The sequence below is a fragment of the Trachymyrmex septentrionalis genome, unplaced genomic scaffold (assembly GCF_001594115.1).
Source record: "Trachymyrmex septentrionalis isolate Tsep2-gDNA-1 unplaced genomic scaffold, Tsep1.0 scaffold16, whole genome shotgun sequence".
Taxonomy (NCBI): domain Eukaryota; kingdom Metazoa; phylum Arthropoda; class Insecta; order Hymenoptera; family Formicidae; genus Trachymyrmex; species Trachymyrmex septentrionalis.
In genome coordinates this window covers 4850173-4864949 of record NW_017304758.1, presented here as the reverse complement: position 1 = coordinate 4864949, position 14777 = coordinate 4850173, and the positions used below count along the sequence as shown (strand labels likewise).

At 33.1% G+C, this 14777-nt stretch overlaps 1 protein-coding gene across 1 annotated transcript; it reads right to left on the bottom strand.

Moving 5' to 3' along the window:
• Positions 1-7754: 7754 nt before the first annotated feature.
• Positions 7755-14695, bottom strand: LOC108746133 (L-xylulose reductase). The gene is made up of 4 exons (XM_018482697.1): positions 14631-14695; positions 12939-13368; positions 12354-12502; positions 7755-7949 (listed from the first exon to the last, which is right to left on the bottom strand). Exons 1-4 carry the CDS (start codon positions 14680-14682, stop codon positions 7846-7848), a joined length of 735 nt encoding a protein of 244 aa, XP_018338199.1. The 5' UTR covers positions 14683-14695; the 3' UTR covers positions 7755-7845.
• Positions 14696-14777: the final 82 nt, after the last annotated feature.

Below are 14777 nucleotides of genomic sequence, written 5' to 3'. Positions count from 1 at the left end.
AAATTGTTCTCGATTACAATAGTACAGATATTCTATTTGTAAATTTACATGTATCCTCTGTAACTTCTAAAAGCTTAAATTTGTTTAATGTTACGTAAGTCCATCTTAGTGACTTATGTAATTATCTGTTAATGAAATTGACTTGGCGAGATTATCGTTCGATTTTCACGAGGCAGCCACGAGAACTAATATAGTTACGTGCTAATATTATCGTATTCTGCTCCATTTAGCCGAATACGTTTGTATAAATGTAGAATATTCTTTTGTATAAGTCGCAACGTGTACATAAACCAGATGCATCGATAATCGAGAAACTGATATGTGTAAATCTATCACGAATTTTGCACAAAATAGAAACGATGTTTTCAAGAGATACAAACGGAGATGTAGATCCGTGTCAGTGTCGAGAGGATCACGGGAAAAAGCCAGTAAATCCAGCCGCAATTAAAATTTCACGTATTCAAAACCACCGAAACATAGTGTAGTTCGTATCCTTGGAGTGGACCCGGCTGGAGCAGCAACACTCCTAAACTTGGAGTGTTGTTGCTCCAGCTGGGTCGACGATAAAAATAGACATCAGGGAATCATCCGTGTCCAAGAGAATAACCAAAAAGTCGCAAAGCATTAAATTTACCAGTTATTTTCCGAGAGAATTTTATTGAAGATAGTATATGTGATCTCTTTCTTAGTCTCGCTGAAGAGATTTCGCATCGATTTATGGCACGGTGATAGAACATCAAGATCGTAATTATTTCGTTAAGAAGTTCTAGCTAAACGATCATACAGAACGTAGTACAATGGGGTGCGCAAGGAGAAGACGGTACGTCTAGTTTTTAGGGACAATTCGTTCGGTTGTGTTAGATAATAAGACGAAGAAGAAACACGATTGCGAGTTTCCGAGGAGAGTTTCTATCTTATCGGCATCGATCGGGCGTACTGTACAAGTGGAGTATTACACATGTGATGGATTATGTACGTGTACATCGCTGCGGTTCATATTACCTACCGTTACCGTAATCGTGCGTTCTAAGGAGACGAGAGGTGTACGAAACCAGGCTCGGAAATAGATCACGGGCAATTAATCGTTGTCTATAATGACCGACGTGACCTCTCCTCGCTCCGCGACAAACCCACGTGCCCTTCCCTTTTGTACGGCAACAATATTAACCGAGAACGTAAGAACGAGCGATTTGTCCACGTGCTCGGTTTTGCTCACCGATTTCTCCTCTTACCTTACTTTGATTTCTTTCAATGAATCTTATCTCGAGAGATGAACGAGGATGTGACACGTGGCGAATTGCGCGCGGTACGTGTAAAGAAAGCAAATATTGGTGAGCATTACCGAGGCTTCATTCTACTAACGTGTGTATGTTCCGTGTTTGTAACAAGTGTATGCATGGGTTTGTGTGCTTGTACGTTGAGCATGTGCGAAATTTTTGCGCGCAAAGTAGGCAAAGAATGAAGGGATGATGGATCGGGAGAGACAGCGAGTAAGGTATACGTGCGTGCGTGCAAGCGTACTCAAACGAAGAGAAGAATCCCGAGAGAAAAAACACGTGCCGCATTTCTGATCGAGCTCTCGTATTCGTATCCTGTTAACGCATCTATAAAGATTGTATATACAGCTTCGTTTCATGTTAGTAAAACAATTGCGTGGGCGAATAAGATACGTGATCAAAGATACGAATACGGGTCAATGAAGGGACTTGAAGCGTTCGTGTTACCGAGTTAAGAATTCCCCAATTCCGTGCCCTTATCGTTCCATCGAAAAAAATCTCATTGTCCTCGTCTTCTCCTGTCCCCCATCATCCTTCCCTCGCTTCGGTTTTCTTCCTAACATTGTGTCTTACACAACACATCGCATACAAGGCACGTTCCATATGAAGAAGAGTGGAGAAAACGGAAAACAAAAAACGTGATAAAAAATTATTCGTATAGATATATTATATACCGACACCGTGTTTTTCTATGTATCTTTTTTTTTTTTTTCTTTTTTTTTCATAGGGTACTACCACTACTACTACTATCATATTATTACTATTACTACTACGACTATTATCGTTACAACTATTGCTGCTGCTATTGCTAATTGTTATTATGTTGTATATCTCGTATAGTCGAATCTTGAATAGCAACGATCTACTCGAAACGACGAGTGAAGGACGAGGACAAAGCGACGTACTCGGACGGCATGCACAACTACGTATTCTTAAAGATTTTCAAGTAAGAAGTTGAACGTCATACGTTTGATCGACCATATTTTTCAGGAGCTGTTTAAGATAGAATGAAATAGATCACGCATCTTCAAAAATATAACAGATCAATCGTATGGTACCCAATCTCTTAAGTATCTCTACATATTCCGATCATTACGTTGTGTACACGAACCTCTTCATTTCCTTTCGCACAGGGTATCAAATCAATAAATCAATTGTTCGAAAGAATTCAAAAATCACCAATCATTTTTCTCATCGTCTGCGTTTTATAACAAAATGTTTTGGACAATTTGATAGTATTACTTCAAAGGGAGAGACGAAGCGATTAGAAACTGGCGTGAAACATTTTAATTTAAATTTGCATTAATTTTAACTATGTACTAAATCGAAGATATAAGATGTATGATATAAAAAAATAATCTTGTGTGTGTAAACCTTTTAAGGATTAATATCCTAACGCTGTCGTCTAAAGTAAAAATCTTTGAATATTATATCAAAAAACACAGGTTTTATTTTTCAAAGATTTTGAAAGAACGTTGACTAGTTCAATAATATTTCTTACTCGTGAAAATTGGTATTTCCATGAAAGAGACCTTTCTACACCCTCGACAACTTTACGCAATAATTTTGTCGTTAACCCTGAAGCTTGGTATTTCCTCTCTCGAGTCATCCCCCCCCCCCCTTCTCATAACAAATCTCATTTACCACTCCAGAGAAGTTTTCCGGAGTCAGTAACGTTAGTTATCAAATTCATCTCTCTATATCGAAGAGGGAAATATTTGCTCCCATCCACAAGGTCGAAGCTATAAATAAATAATTACTTTTTACGCCCGTTTGATCTCCCTTCTCTTTATGATAGCCAGAAATCTCATAATTATTACTTATTTATTACATGCAACTCGTTATCACAAAAGACTTTACTAACGATAAAACAAAGTGAAATTTTACTTTTTTCACGTTTCAAAGTATCTCGGTTGCTGATAAACATAAGAAAATTTTAAATATAACTACAGTAAAACGATATGACTACTCTATTGTAATTTTGTATAGTCATCGGAGGAGAAATTTTCCGACTTTCTATTTACAGCATCGACTAATATATCCAAGAATATGTGTACATTATGTATTAGATCAAGGAGATTCTCTGTGCGAATTGTCGCTTTGAAGAGAGAGAGAGAAAAAACACTGCCAGCGCAAGTAAAAGTTCTTGCATTTACCTGTTTTTGACTGACTAAAGAGACGTGCGACAACGATCCGGATTTGTTGCTTCGTCCTCGTAAATTATCACAAATTCGTGGAGCGGGAAATCTTCTCAAGGCGATCGATGCTACCGCGAAGAGGAGCAGCGATAATTCCTCCCCACGTTATTTTCTTTTTTCTTTCTTTCTTTTTTCTTTTTTTTTTTTTTTAATTTGCGCGGTTTGCACGAGCGCGAGGTCCAACCGAGGAATGACGGAAATTATAATTGTATAATTTAATTAGAAATTTACATTACAATCATACAATTTCGTTATATAATTCACGTTTCCGATGCAAATAGGCTTTATAACAATTGACTAAAATTTGCATTTGATATAAATTATTGCATTGTTGAGATACAAAATTGCAATTTACTTTTTTTATTTACATTTCACATTTCCATAATGTTCTCATCTAAATTGTTTTTCCGCATTCTACGATTGGACCAGTGACTTTGGACACGAAAGGTATGCAAACTATCGCGTGAGTGAAAGCTGTATAATTATTGAAAGAGAGAGAGAGAGAGAGAGAGAGCGTGCGTATGTATATTTTTTTTTTCGTTGCACGATTGTGGATCATAGGTTACGAGTCGTACGCGCTTGTTTGGCCGGCCTAGGGGAGCTAGCCTAGCTTTCGCGAATATGTGCGAATAGATAGTAGAGCGTTTAGAAAGTCTCAAATGACGGCTCCAATGGCCTCCCTCGGCGATAGGATGTCACGACGACTACGGCAAATGTCGATTAAATAAATTCGCGATTGATGTATTTTAAGTGTACTAATTGAAATGTGTATCGAGGCGAATGGTTTGTATATATACAATTATTATTATTATTATAATCTATTGAAGAACATTGATAATATGTGCAAATGTGCTTGAGAATAAGTGAAAAAATGAGAGAGAGAGAGAGAGAGAGAGAGAGAGAGAGAGAGATTAGATAGTGTCTGATTGTGGCAAAAAGAGCGGCAACACCGAGAACAAATAATAAATACTATAAAACTGTCTTTGTGTACTATATGATAAAGAAATGACACAACCATACCTATAGAAGCATTTTAATCAGTGAGTGAGTGAGTGAGTGAGTGAGAGAGAGAGAGAGAGAGAAGGAAGATATGGTCTGTTTAACACAAGGTGTATATTATAGCCCTGTTTCTCGATTACTTTGCATTTGTACTTCGTTCCGTCTTGGCGGGAAAGTGTTAGGAATATAATCGATAATCGAACGATGAGAATGTTGACCCATATACATCTGCAAATTTCTTTTTTTTTTTTTCCTCCCTAGACTCCTCTCGAAATGACTAAGAATCAATATTTCGGATAATCCTCTTTCTGTCCTCAAGGGGATCCTAAACCAACAGGAATAACTGACAATTGCAGATTGCCAATTTCTCCAAATTGACTTTACAGATCATGAAATCCTTTTATACCAGGATTCGGCACGATTTCCACTTCTCGGCCGATGTTCGACTCGACTCCTCTTTCCGCTACTATTCTCACTTCATCGCCCCGCGCACTGTCCAAATGCATAGGAGCGTATAATACTCGTAGACATGAGATGCACCCGCTTTGGACGCTGTAAACTTCATTCTATCTTTTTTTCCCGTTTATTATATAACTAAGATAGAATAAAGCAACGCGCGTAAGCGGTCAATCTTACACATTTAACACAATGCCGATCGACATTTAGGCGCGGGGTTGGTGAAGGAAAGGCCAGAATTAAAGGTGAAAATCGTCCGAAATGTGCAAGTAAATTCCTCGGAACTGCTACAGATCGTACGTAAAAAAAATGATACCTTCCCCGGAAGCGTGTGACATGCACAAACAATCCTGTGCTTACGAAATTGTGATCGATGGCCTAACAAAAAAGATTTTCCAAAATTAAAGTCTTTTTTGTGTAACAATTACTTTTTTTTCCTCTTTTACAGATTCGAAAATCCTTTTCCAGGATTAAAATATACACATTAATACGTGTCTGTGTGAGAATAGAATTTATTCCGAGAATGACAAAAAATTTCGAAATTGAAACATTTTTTGTCGTTCTTGGCATAAATCCATCTCTAATACAGCTTTAGGATCCCCTTTAAATTCAGCATATTTTAATTTGTTTTTCTACCAACGAAAAAGACATTAATAATTATTACTTGGTTCCTAATAATCTAAATTATTCGTTCTAATTTGTGACGAAATATTTTAGTTATTCAGTTATTGTATGCTAATATTTCAATGTCACTTGCGTAGAAAATCTCTTGCAATCGATACAAAATGTTGCGAATATGCACGGTGTAAATGGGTTAATTTATACACATCTTCGATGCACTGCGGAGTGCATTTTCCTTTCGTTGTATCTCGCACTTGCTAGATTTACGTAAAACACTAACATTATTAAATACATATATTATTAAAAAAATGTAATATATGTATATAAATAAATATATATATATATTTATTTATATACATATATTACATTTTTGTTTAAAAACGATGAAATATCCAATTTTGACAAAGATTGGCAATGCTGTATTCATAGAAGGTTTATTTAATAATATAAACAAAGCAATTTATCATACGTTTACAATAAGTGGAAGCGAGAGCGCGAGACAGCGAAAGAACTCTGCTTGTTAATCTATAATAATTTGCGATATTAATGTAAATGAAAGCTAGCAGCGTTAACGTCGTTTGGAAGAAAGATTGCATTTAGGAAATTTGATCTTTTCGCGTTATCCTGGCTGAAAGTATAATTAAGACGATCAAGGATATTGTTACTCGTTTAAGTTTTACCTGGTGGAATCGGTTAATAGTGATTACAAGTAAAATGCGTTTTGGCGATAGCAAATTCATTATGCATACATGCGAATTTGTTTTAAGAAATAAGTATGTCGCATGCGTCCATATCGTTTAAACGTGTCTCGCAGTTGATCAAATATAGGTAATACATATTTTAATTAAACTCGTTTTACATTCAACACTTGATTCGTACCGAGATATTTTAATATATACGCAGCAAGGTGTCCCGAAAAGAATTATATCTGATAAAAATTTCGAACACGGTCATTCCGAGCTTAAATTTTACTTGGAAAAATCGTGATCTTTTAATTTGTAATTAAAGATCGACAATGCCTATGTCAGGTATTTCGATTTCTAAAATCGAAGACGATATAAAAATAGGAAGAATCCAATTACGATTGATTCTTATAATTTACATTCACGACATATATGACAAATCAATCGTCAAATACATCGTAGTCTTTAATTAGAAAACTTTGTTTTCTTTTATGTAACATTGTGAAATGTAACGCAAATACTGCACTATAAGTCTGATATGTATTATATAAAATAATTCTGAAGTTCTAGTGTCTTTATATAAGATATTACATTTATTTTTATTCTTAGCCAACATTGAGAATTGTACGATCGTTACTTAATCAAACAAAAATAATTTTGTTGAAGAAAAGATATATGTAGATGTAAATTATAAATCATTTACGTACGTTACTTTATTTTTCTTGTCTGCGAAATCTCAATTCAAATATGTGTCAATTTGAACAAGTATAATTAACTAACTAGACTTTCGATTGAATTCTTTATAAAATTTGAAATCTGATGTCACACGCGCAATAGTTGACATGACGTGTGTGTGCGCGTGTGCGTGTGTGTGCGTGCGTGCGTGCGTGCGTGTGAACACATATGTACATATACTTTTTCGGACACCCGGTAATTTGAGACACATCTCGATATGTAGAAAAATGTGCAAGCAGCGGATCAAGAGATAAATTCAATTTCCATTGTTTCGTTTAGCATACATATTCTCAGTTTCTCCATTCGCGTTATGTTCACCGTAGGAGCAAAGTAGGAGCCGAAAGAAAAGCGTTCTTTAGATCGGATGCAACCACGGCAGAGAAGAGCTCGTGAATTATATAATTATACGTACGTACGTTAATATTTTGGAGTAGAATATTTTCGAAGATTGCGAGAGAAAGAGTCACACACTCGCCAACATGAGTGGTTGTCTCGCCCGTTCACGGCTTTCTCTGTCGCCGCCTGTTTGTCGAATCTAGTTGACGATGAAGAAGAGAAGAAACAAAGCATTTTTTTAAATTAAACTGAAACAAACGAAACTTGCTTGTTTTATTGTTAATTTTGATATCCTTTTGATAATCCTTCAATTCTTTTTGATAATCCGATCGAACCTTAAATACAATTGCGTCAATTAAATACATAATTATATTGCAGTAATCTTTATTAGTTCTTTTATAAATTGTATCATTATAACAAAGTAATCAAAATTACAATCATTTACAACATAACTTCCACAAATATTGAATTTTGGAAATGGAGATCACTATATCTGTAGTAATAGAATATTTTTTCTTTCTTAAAGATGATAATTTTTGTTTATGTAGCTAAGAAACCACCGTCGATGGGCAAGCAGGCACCATTGATCATGGAACTTCGGTCGCTTAATAAATATACAACAGGATCAACTACCTCATCAACATCTACAACACCATATTTGGAATCAATTAAAAAAATTGTTTGCTTTTTTTATAACTTACGTTCACAAAATATTGTATAATATTAGATACAGTAGTTCAAATATTTGTAAATTAATGAAAAAATAAAAAGTAAAATAAGTTCTATATGTAATATCATATATAGAACTGCATGTGATAACACAAACTATATAAAAATTAATGCCTTAAGCAAGAGATCCGGGTTCGACTTCCGGCCGAGATAATATTTTTTGCAATAAGAATTAATTATTTACAGATTTTCACATGTCACTCAGCATTAATAAAATCGTTCTAAGATGCGAAAAAATATCAAATTGTTAAATTGCTAGTCAATTGCTCGTGATATTACTGCGATAGTTTAATAGAGTTAGCGTTTTAATGTGTGAACTTATATATTACGTATGTTGTTCTTTGAAATATGCGTGATGAAAATGATTTTTCTTGAAAAGACCTAATTCTATTAAACTACCGCAATAATATCATGAGTTTGATTTCTATAGTTTGTGTTATCACATATATACGGTCCTATAATATATTATATTGTTTTATATTATATATAATTTTATATAATTATTATATTTTATACTTAATTGCAATATATATATATATATATATATATATACACGGTGTCCAGAATTTAAATATCTAAACTTAATTTCGAGAGCGTGTAGAGGATCAATAAACCAAGGAAAAAAGTCCTGTAGAAATATGCTCGTTTTTACTTCATTTTAAAGAAAATCATAAAAAAGATAAAACGTAGTTTTTTATATTTGTACTTTTTTATTACTTATTCAACTACATTTTTTTTGTGATTTTCTCCAAACAAAGCAAAAACGAGCATATCTCTACAGGACTTTTTTTCTTAATTTATTGATCCTCTACACCATAGATTCCCAACATGGACGTTATCATCCCTCGGTGGACGCTGAGGGAGATCTAGGGGGGGGGCGTTGAGGAGTAAGTGAAAAAAGAACAGGCCTGAGAAATTTAATCCCCTAAGTATTTTCTAAACAAACATTTAAACATTCACTATACAAATATTACAAATGACAAACATTAATAATAGACGCAAAAAATGTATAGAACAATTATCTCAAGATTGCAATAATCGATTCGGACAATATTATTACGATTGATTGATACTGGACAATAACGGAATGGAAATTATCAAAAAAACGAAGAGAAAAATAGTTCGGAATTTGTAATTCATTATGTATAATTTAAATTTTATTGTTAACCGGCTTGGCGTTGCGAAGTTCTTTTATTTTTATTTTTAACTTGTTAACACAGGATGACCTAATGAAGATTGAAACGTATGTCTATTGTATATTCTTATCTATGTTTTAAATATTTAATATCAATTTAGCACTTGACATCCAGCTCTCTCGTAGCCTAATACAATTTTAATTTTTAACAAATATTACAGTTATGCATTTTTATAAGAATCAAATATGTCAATCAACCCTCCATACATATTGATTTAAATTGTATGATAGTAAGGTTTGTTTTTTTTTTATTATGTGAAATTGTAAGGTTTGTTTTTTTTTATTATGTGCAATTTTTTTCGGCTGTTTTCTTGTACAGAATGATCGAAGTAATACATCTATGCATGTTTTGTCATTAGATATTCAATAGAGTGCGAACATTCGTTCATGATTTCGTATCGCGCGTGGAGCACCGCTGTGTTAGTAATATTTTTTGTTTGTTTTTGTGTAATTTTCTTTTTATTGCTTTATTTATAAATAGTTTGCCAGTTACCCGATTTACCAATTTATCCGCGAAGGGGGTGCTAAACAAAAAAAAAAAACTTAGAATGGAAGCAATAAACCAAAAAGGATTGAGAAACTACACAATCCCGAAGTTTAGAAATTTAAATTTCGGACATCCTGTATATATATTTTAACATATATGGACATATATTTTTTGCAAATATAGATATATTTTACACTTTATAGGTACATATACCTATTTTGTACATATTCTTGACTAGTAAAATGAAAATAATAAGTAACGCATTCTATTTCATTTTCTTAGCAATATTATTCAAATTTTTTTTTATTCAAATATTTCAAAAAAATATAAGAGTTGATTATAAAGTTTGAAAAATCTTGTCGTGCGACGGCAACAACAAATGTTTCAACGAACATTATAATTCTTAAATTAATGGAAATAATTAACAATCATATAACGTGTAATTGACGTATGTTTCCATATGTGATAGCAGTTTATTACTCAAAAGCCAAAATGTTTTTAATGTCTCTGTAACAACGCTGCAAGATTTGTAAAATCTTGCACCGTAATATGTATTATGCAGGATCCGGCCGAATAATATGTAAAAGCGGGCACGACGTAATTCTTTATGAACAAATAAAAAAAATATATAGAATAAAATTTTTTTATTTTCTGCTTAGTTTTCGAGAAAATCGAGTTTACAAATCCACTGCGTACGTATGTTATTGCGGCTAAGCTAGTTCGTCGAACCTATTATTTTTTCATAAGGAATCACGTCGTGCCCGCTTTTATATATTATTCGGCCGGACTCTGTATATTATAATTCCTAATATCTACAATGCTGCAGCGATATTACAGCGCAATCTGTAATGTTGCAACATTTTTTCAATGATACTGCAAGTTTCTGTGCTGTATGGGATGTCAAATGTCAGCTATCAGTTATCTATATTCTTTTTATTACCGATCGGTTATATATCAGTATGTCAACACGTTGTGTTGATATGAAAATCATATTTAGAATGACAAAACACTTGTGACGCAATGTTACATAATTAAGTATTATTATGCGGAATAATCCCAATTAATGAACGATATGTTTTAATTCGTAGGACGATTACTGTATCCCTGGCAGAAAAACTTTTACGAAAAACTATATAGATTGAGATAGGATTTTAGAAATTATTAGTTTTTCATAGATATTCGTAATGGGACGTAGAGCGATGTTGTTTGTTTGAAAAAACTTAGAAATTTTCCGCTCTCAAACAATGCCACTCTACGTCCCGCTACGAATATCTACAAAAAATTAAGAATTTCTAACACCCGTATTCATAGTCCTTCCTTATTTTAAGGGTGGAGGAAGTCTTCATGAAGGATTCCTCGATTCTTCAAAGCCTCTTTGTTTCATAAACTGATCTCAAGTCTGCCTCCCCGAAGGAAGGAATATTTTAGGGATTTTAATAACCTGAAGGCAGCATGTCATAATATATAATATATACAAACCTAATATTATAAATTAGAAATAATAAAGATTATAAAGGCATTATTGATTAAATAAAATCGCGATTAAACAGTTTGCAACAATAATGGACAAAAATAAAACTAATTGCGAATTCAATTGGACGCATTAAGTGCTCACTGATGCACATTAAAACCGCCATACATACACAAAATAACGTAAATATATGTTTATAAATAAACATAAAAATCGATTAAATCGTGAAATACTTAATACATTTTATTGCACTATTAAGTAAAATATGTATTTCATAATTCAGGATATTTGCATTTTATTTTTATAAAATTAAATCAGTGTACAACGGCTTTAATATGCATCAGTGCTTCCAGTCAAATTCGCCATAATGCTTATTATACGAAAGAGAAAATGCTTTTGGCACAGTTTATTTCCGAAAAAAAAGCTATCAAAAATAACTCGACGCGACAGATCTAAATTAAGAGCTATCGAAAGTAAAAAAAACCGGTGTGACAAAATAAATTTGGAGGTTTGCTTGGTTAAGTGGTGAAAACTGCATCTCTTCCTCAAGGAAACTCGTAACTTCCCTTGAGAAAAGAAAGCTAATAAGGTTTCTTATTTGGGAAAGTTCTTTAGGAAAATTATCAAGGAAAGTTTACGAAACGTGAAGTGAGGAACAAGGAATCCTCATTTCTCAAGGAAGGACTATGAATACGATCTTGTCTAAATCTATGTAGGTTTTTTTTTTCTATACTTTTTCATAAAAATTTTTTTTCCACCAGGGATATTTCAAAATTCGTTCTACAGATTTGTACATTACAGTTACAGATTTAAATTATATGAATATTGCTATTATAGATTACGAATGACAAACGAATTACGAATTACGTATATTAATGCGGAATAGAAGTCGTAGCTGTCATAGGATCTTAAGTTGTAGAAAATTAATCAATCACAGTCAAATATGAGAAGAATAATCGACTATGATTGGTCAATTTTCTACAACTTAAGACCTTACGACCGCTATTATATCGTAGACTCCGTATTATAGAGCGTAATATTTACGAATTATTCACACGGATAAAATTTATTTCATACGTATATTAATTTGATGGAAAAAGTAATGATGAAATTAAATTAAATTCTTTAATTTCTTAAATCTTTTTCGATTAAAATATGTGACGTACCAGCGAATCGACCAAGCGGAATTTTGTTGATCATACTTTGTGCTTTCTGCGGATCGCTCCAACCCAATTTTCCCATTTCCGTCATCACAACTGTAGGACCGACACTATTGATTCTTATATTGTGCGGCCCCACTTCGAGAGCCATTGTCCTGAAAATATCACAAAGTGGGAAACTAACATGTTCCAAAAAAAGACATCTTCGATGAATTTAAAATCAACTTTTTTCGAAAATACTGGATAATCAATACAGAGTTAAATAACAAAAGACTGAAAATAAAAATGCAGAATTGAAAATCCTTAATAGATAAAAATATAAGTAGTACATATATCATCTTATTCTATATTTTATTTCAATAAAGTTTTAATTAAATCTTTTCCAAATTAAAAAAAGTCGACATCAAATTTATGGAAAATTTAATCGAATTCTTTTATATTTTTCTGATCATTTTTTTCAACAGTATGTATTTTTACATTTGCCCATACGTTGATTCATAATAAATTTCCAATTTTTGCTAATTGCCAAACATATTGGTTAAACATCAAGCTTTTATGGATTATGGAGATATTAATAATTATATATCTTACTTCGTCAACATGTCAAGAGCTGCTTTTGACATGCAATAAACGGCGTGGTCCTTCAATGCTGCCTGACCAGCTTGCGACGATATATTTACGATACTGCCACCGCATTTGCGTTCGATCATGTTTTCGACTACAATTTGGGACACATTGAATGCAGCTTTCACGTTGACATCGAAAGTTAAATCAAATTCCTTGGGCGTAGCGTTTAAAAATGGTGTAAGACACGCGACAGCAGCGTTGTTGACCAATAGATCGATTGGCAGGATACTTTGAACAGCCTTTCTAGTTGCATCCCAATCACGAAGATCGACGCAAATAGGTTGAATCTTCGGATCAATTGCCACCAAGCTATCTAAGTTTTCTTTTGTTCTCGAGAGTGCAAACACTTGTCCCTTATATTTAGAGAGACGAAGAGCTATTTCCTTCCCGATTCCTGCATACAATTATGATAAGAAAATAGATACTTTATCACAAAATAAAAAATCTATATATGTATACAGGTTGTCTGATATTGATAAAGTCCCTTTTTGAAACACTGTATAATAAGAGAGCTTTTTGAAACACTGTATAATAAAATATTTTTTCGTTAAGTACTTTTCGAATTATAGGGCTTGAAAGTTACACAGTACAGCCGGAATTAGCATTATCCAAGGTGTCCGACCGACGGCTAAAAATCTCTTGAATGTTGTTCAGACTCATGACCTGGATAATATTTGTTAAGATCAAGGCCATTTGTGATTCTCTTATGTCTTATTTTCATTTTTACGTAAAAAACGAATTTTTAGTGCAAAAATGAAAATAGGAGCAACAACCTCCAATGGCTTCCAATGGCCTCCAAAGGCAAATGTTATCTAATGACCCTAAACAATATTCAAGAGGTTTTTAGCCGTCGGACACCTTGGGTAATACTAATGCCAGCGGTACTGTAACTTTCAATTCTCATAACACGAAAAGTATTTAAAAAAAAAATATTTTACTATAATGTTTTGAAAAACTTTCGAGATAAGCTACAAGAATATGGAATAAAAAATAACATTTAAGAAAACAACGATTACATTGACGTAGCCTCGAGAAGGCCACTCAAGATCAAATCCATATTTTCATCATGTCCCCCTTAATGTCCTACAACTTTGTCTGAAATATTTTTTCATATCTAAAACTGTTTCCGAGATATATGGCCTGAATGGGACTTTATTGGACATCTTATATACATTCGTACTTACAATTATTTAAAAAATCGAAAGCCTTATTTATTTTATTATACATATTAATACTATCAATTCAGTCCAAAAAATATTTATCAAAATTGTACGCAAAAAAATCTTTTAAATTATGTGATATCGATTGATTTTTTTATAATCTCTCTCTCTCTCTCTCTCTCTCTCCCCCTCTCTCTCTCTCTCTTGTAAACAGATAGAATTATTTTAATCTTTGTTAATAAAATACAATGTTTTAAAGTAGATATTATTGCACTTTCTTGCAGTTTCATTATTGCATTATTTTATATAATAGATATATATTCTTGATCTCATTGATTTCAATGCAAAGTCGACTGCAAACTATAGCAATAGCGATAAAATGTATTTAAGAGAAGCACTAATTTTTTTAATTTTAGAAAGTGTCTTATGAGAAAAGTTAGCACAGAAGAATTCAAATTCATAAAATTATATAAATTAATGTGAAAAAAACACATACCTTGACCAGCGCCGGTCACAAGAATGCGTTTTCCTTCAAAGTTAATGTTCATGATTGTCGAGCGACTACTGAGCGAATACTGACATAGTGATGTGTGTAATTTATATCCCCTCTATACGATCTTTGATATGTTGATTTCATCCTTGC

Excerpts from the sequence above, each read along its gene's own strand:
- LOC108746133 (XM_018482697.1), bottom strand. The coding sequence starts at position 14,682 with ATGAACATTAACTTTGAAGGAAAACGCATTCTTGTGACCGGCGCTGGT. Across the intron at positions 12,503-12,938 it reads GCTCTTGACATGTTGACGAA|GACAATGGCTCTCGAAGTGG; the intron begins GTAAGATATATA and ends TGATATTTTCAG. Across the intron at positions 7,950-12,353 it reads TCCGCTTGGTCGATTCGCTG|ATGTTGATGAGGTAGTTGAT; the intron begins GTACGTCACATA and ends ATGGTGTTGTAG.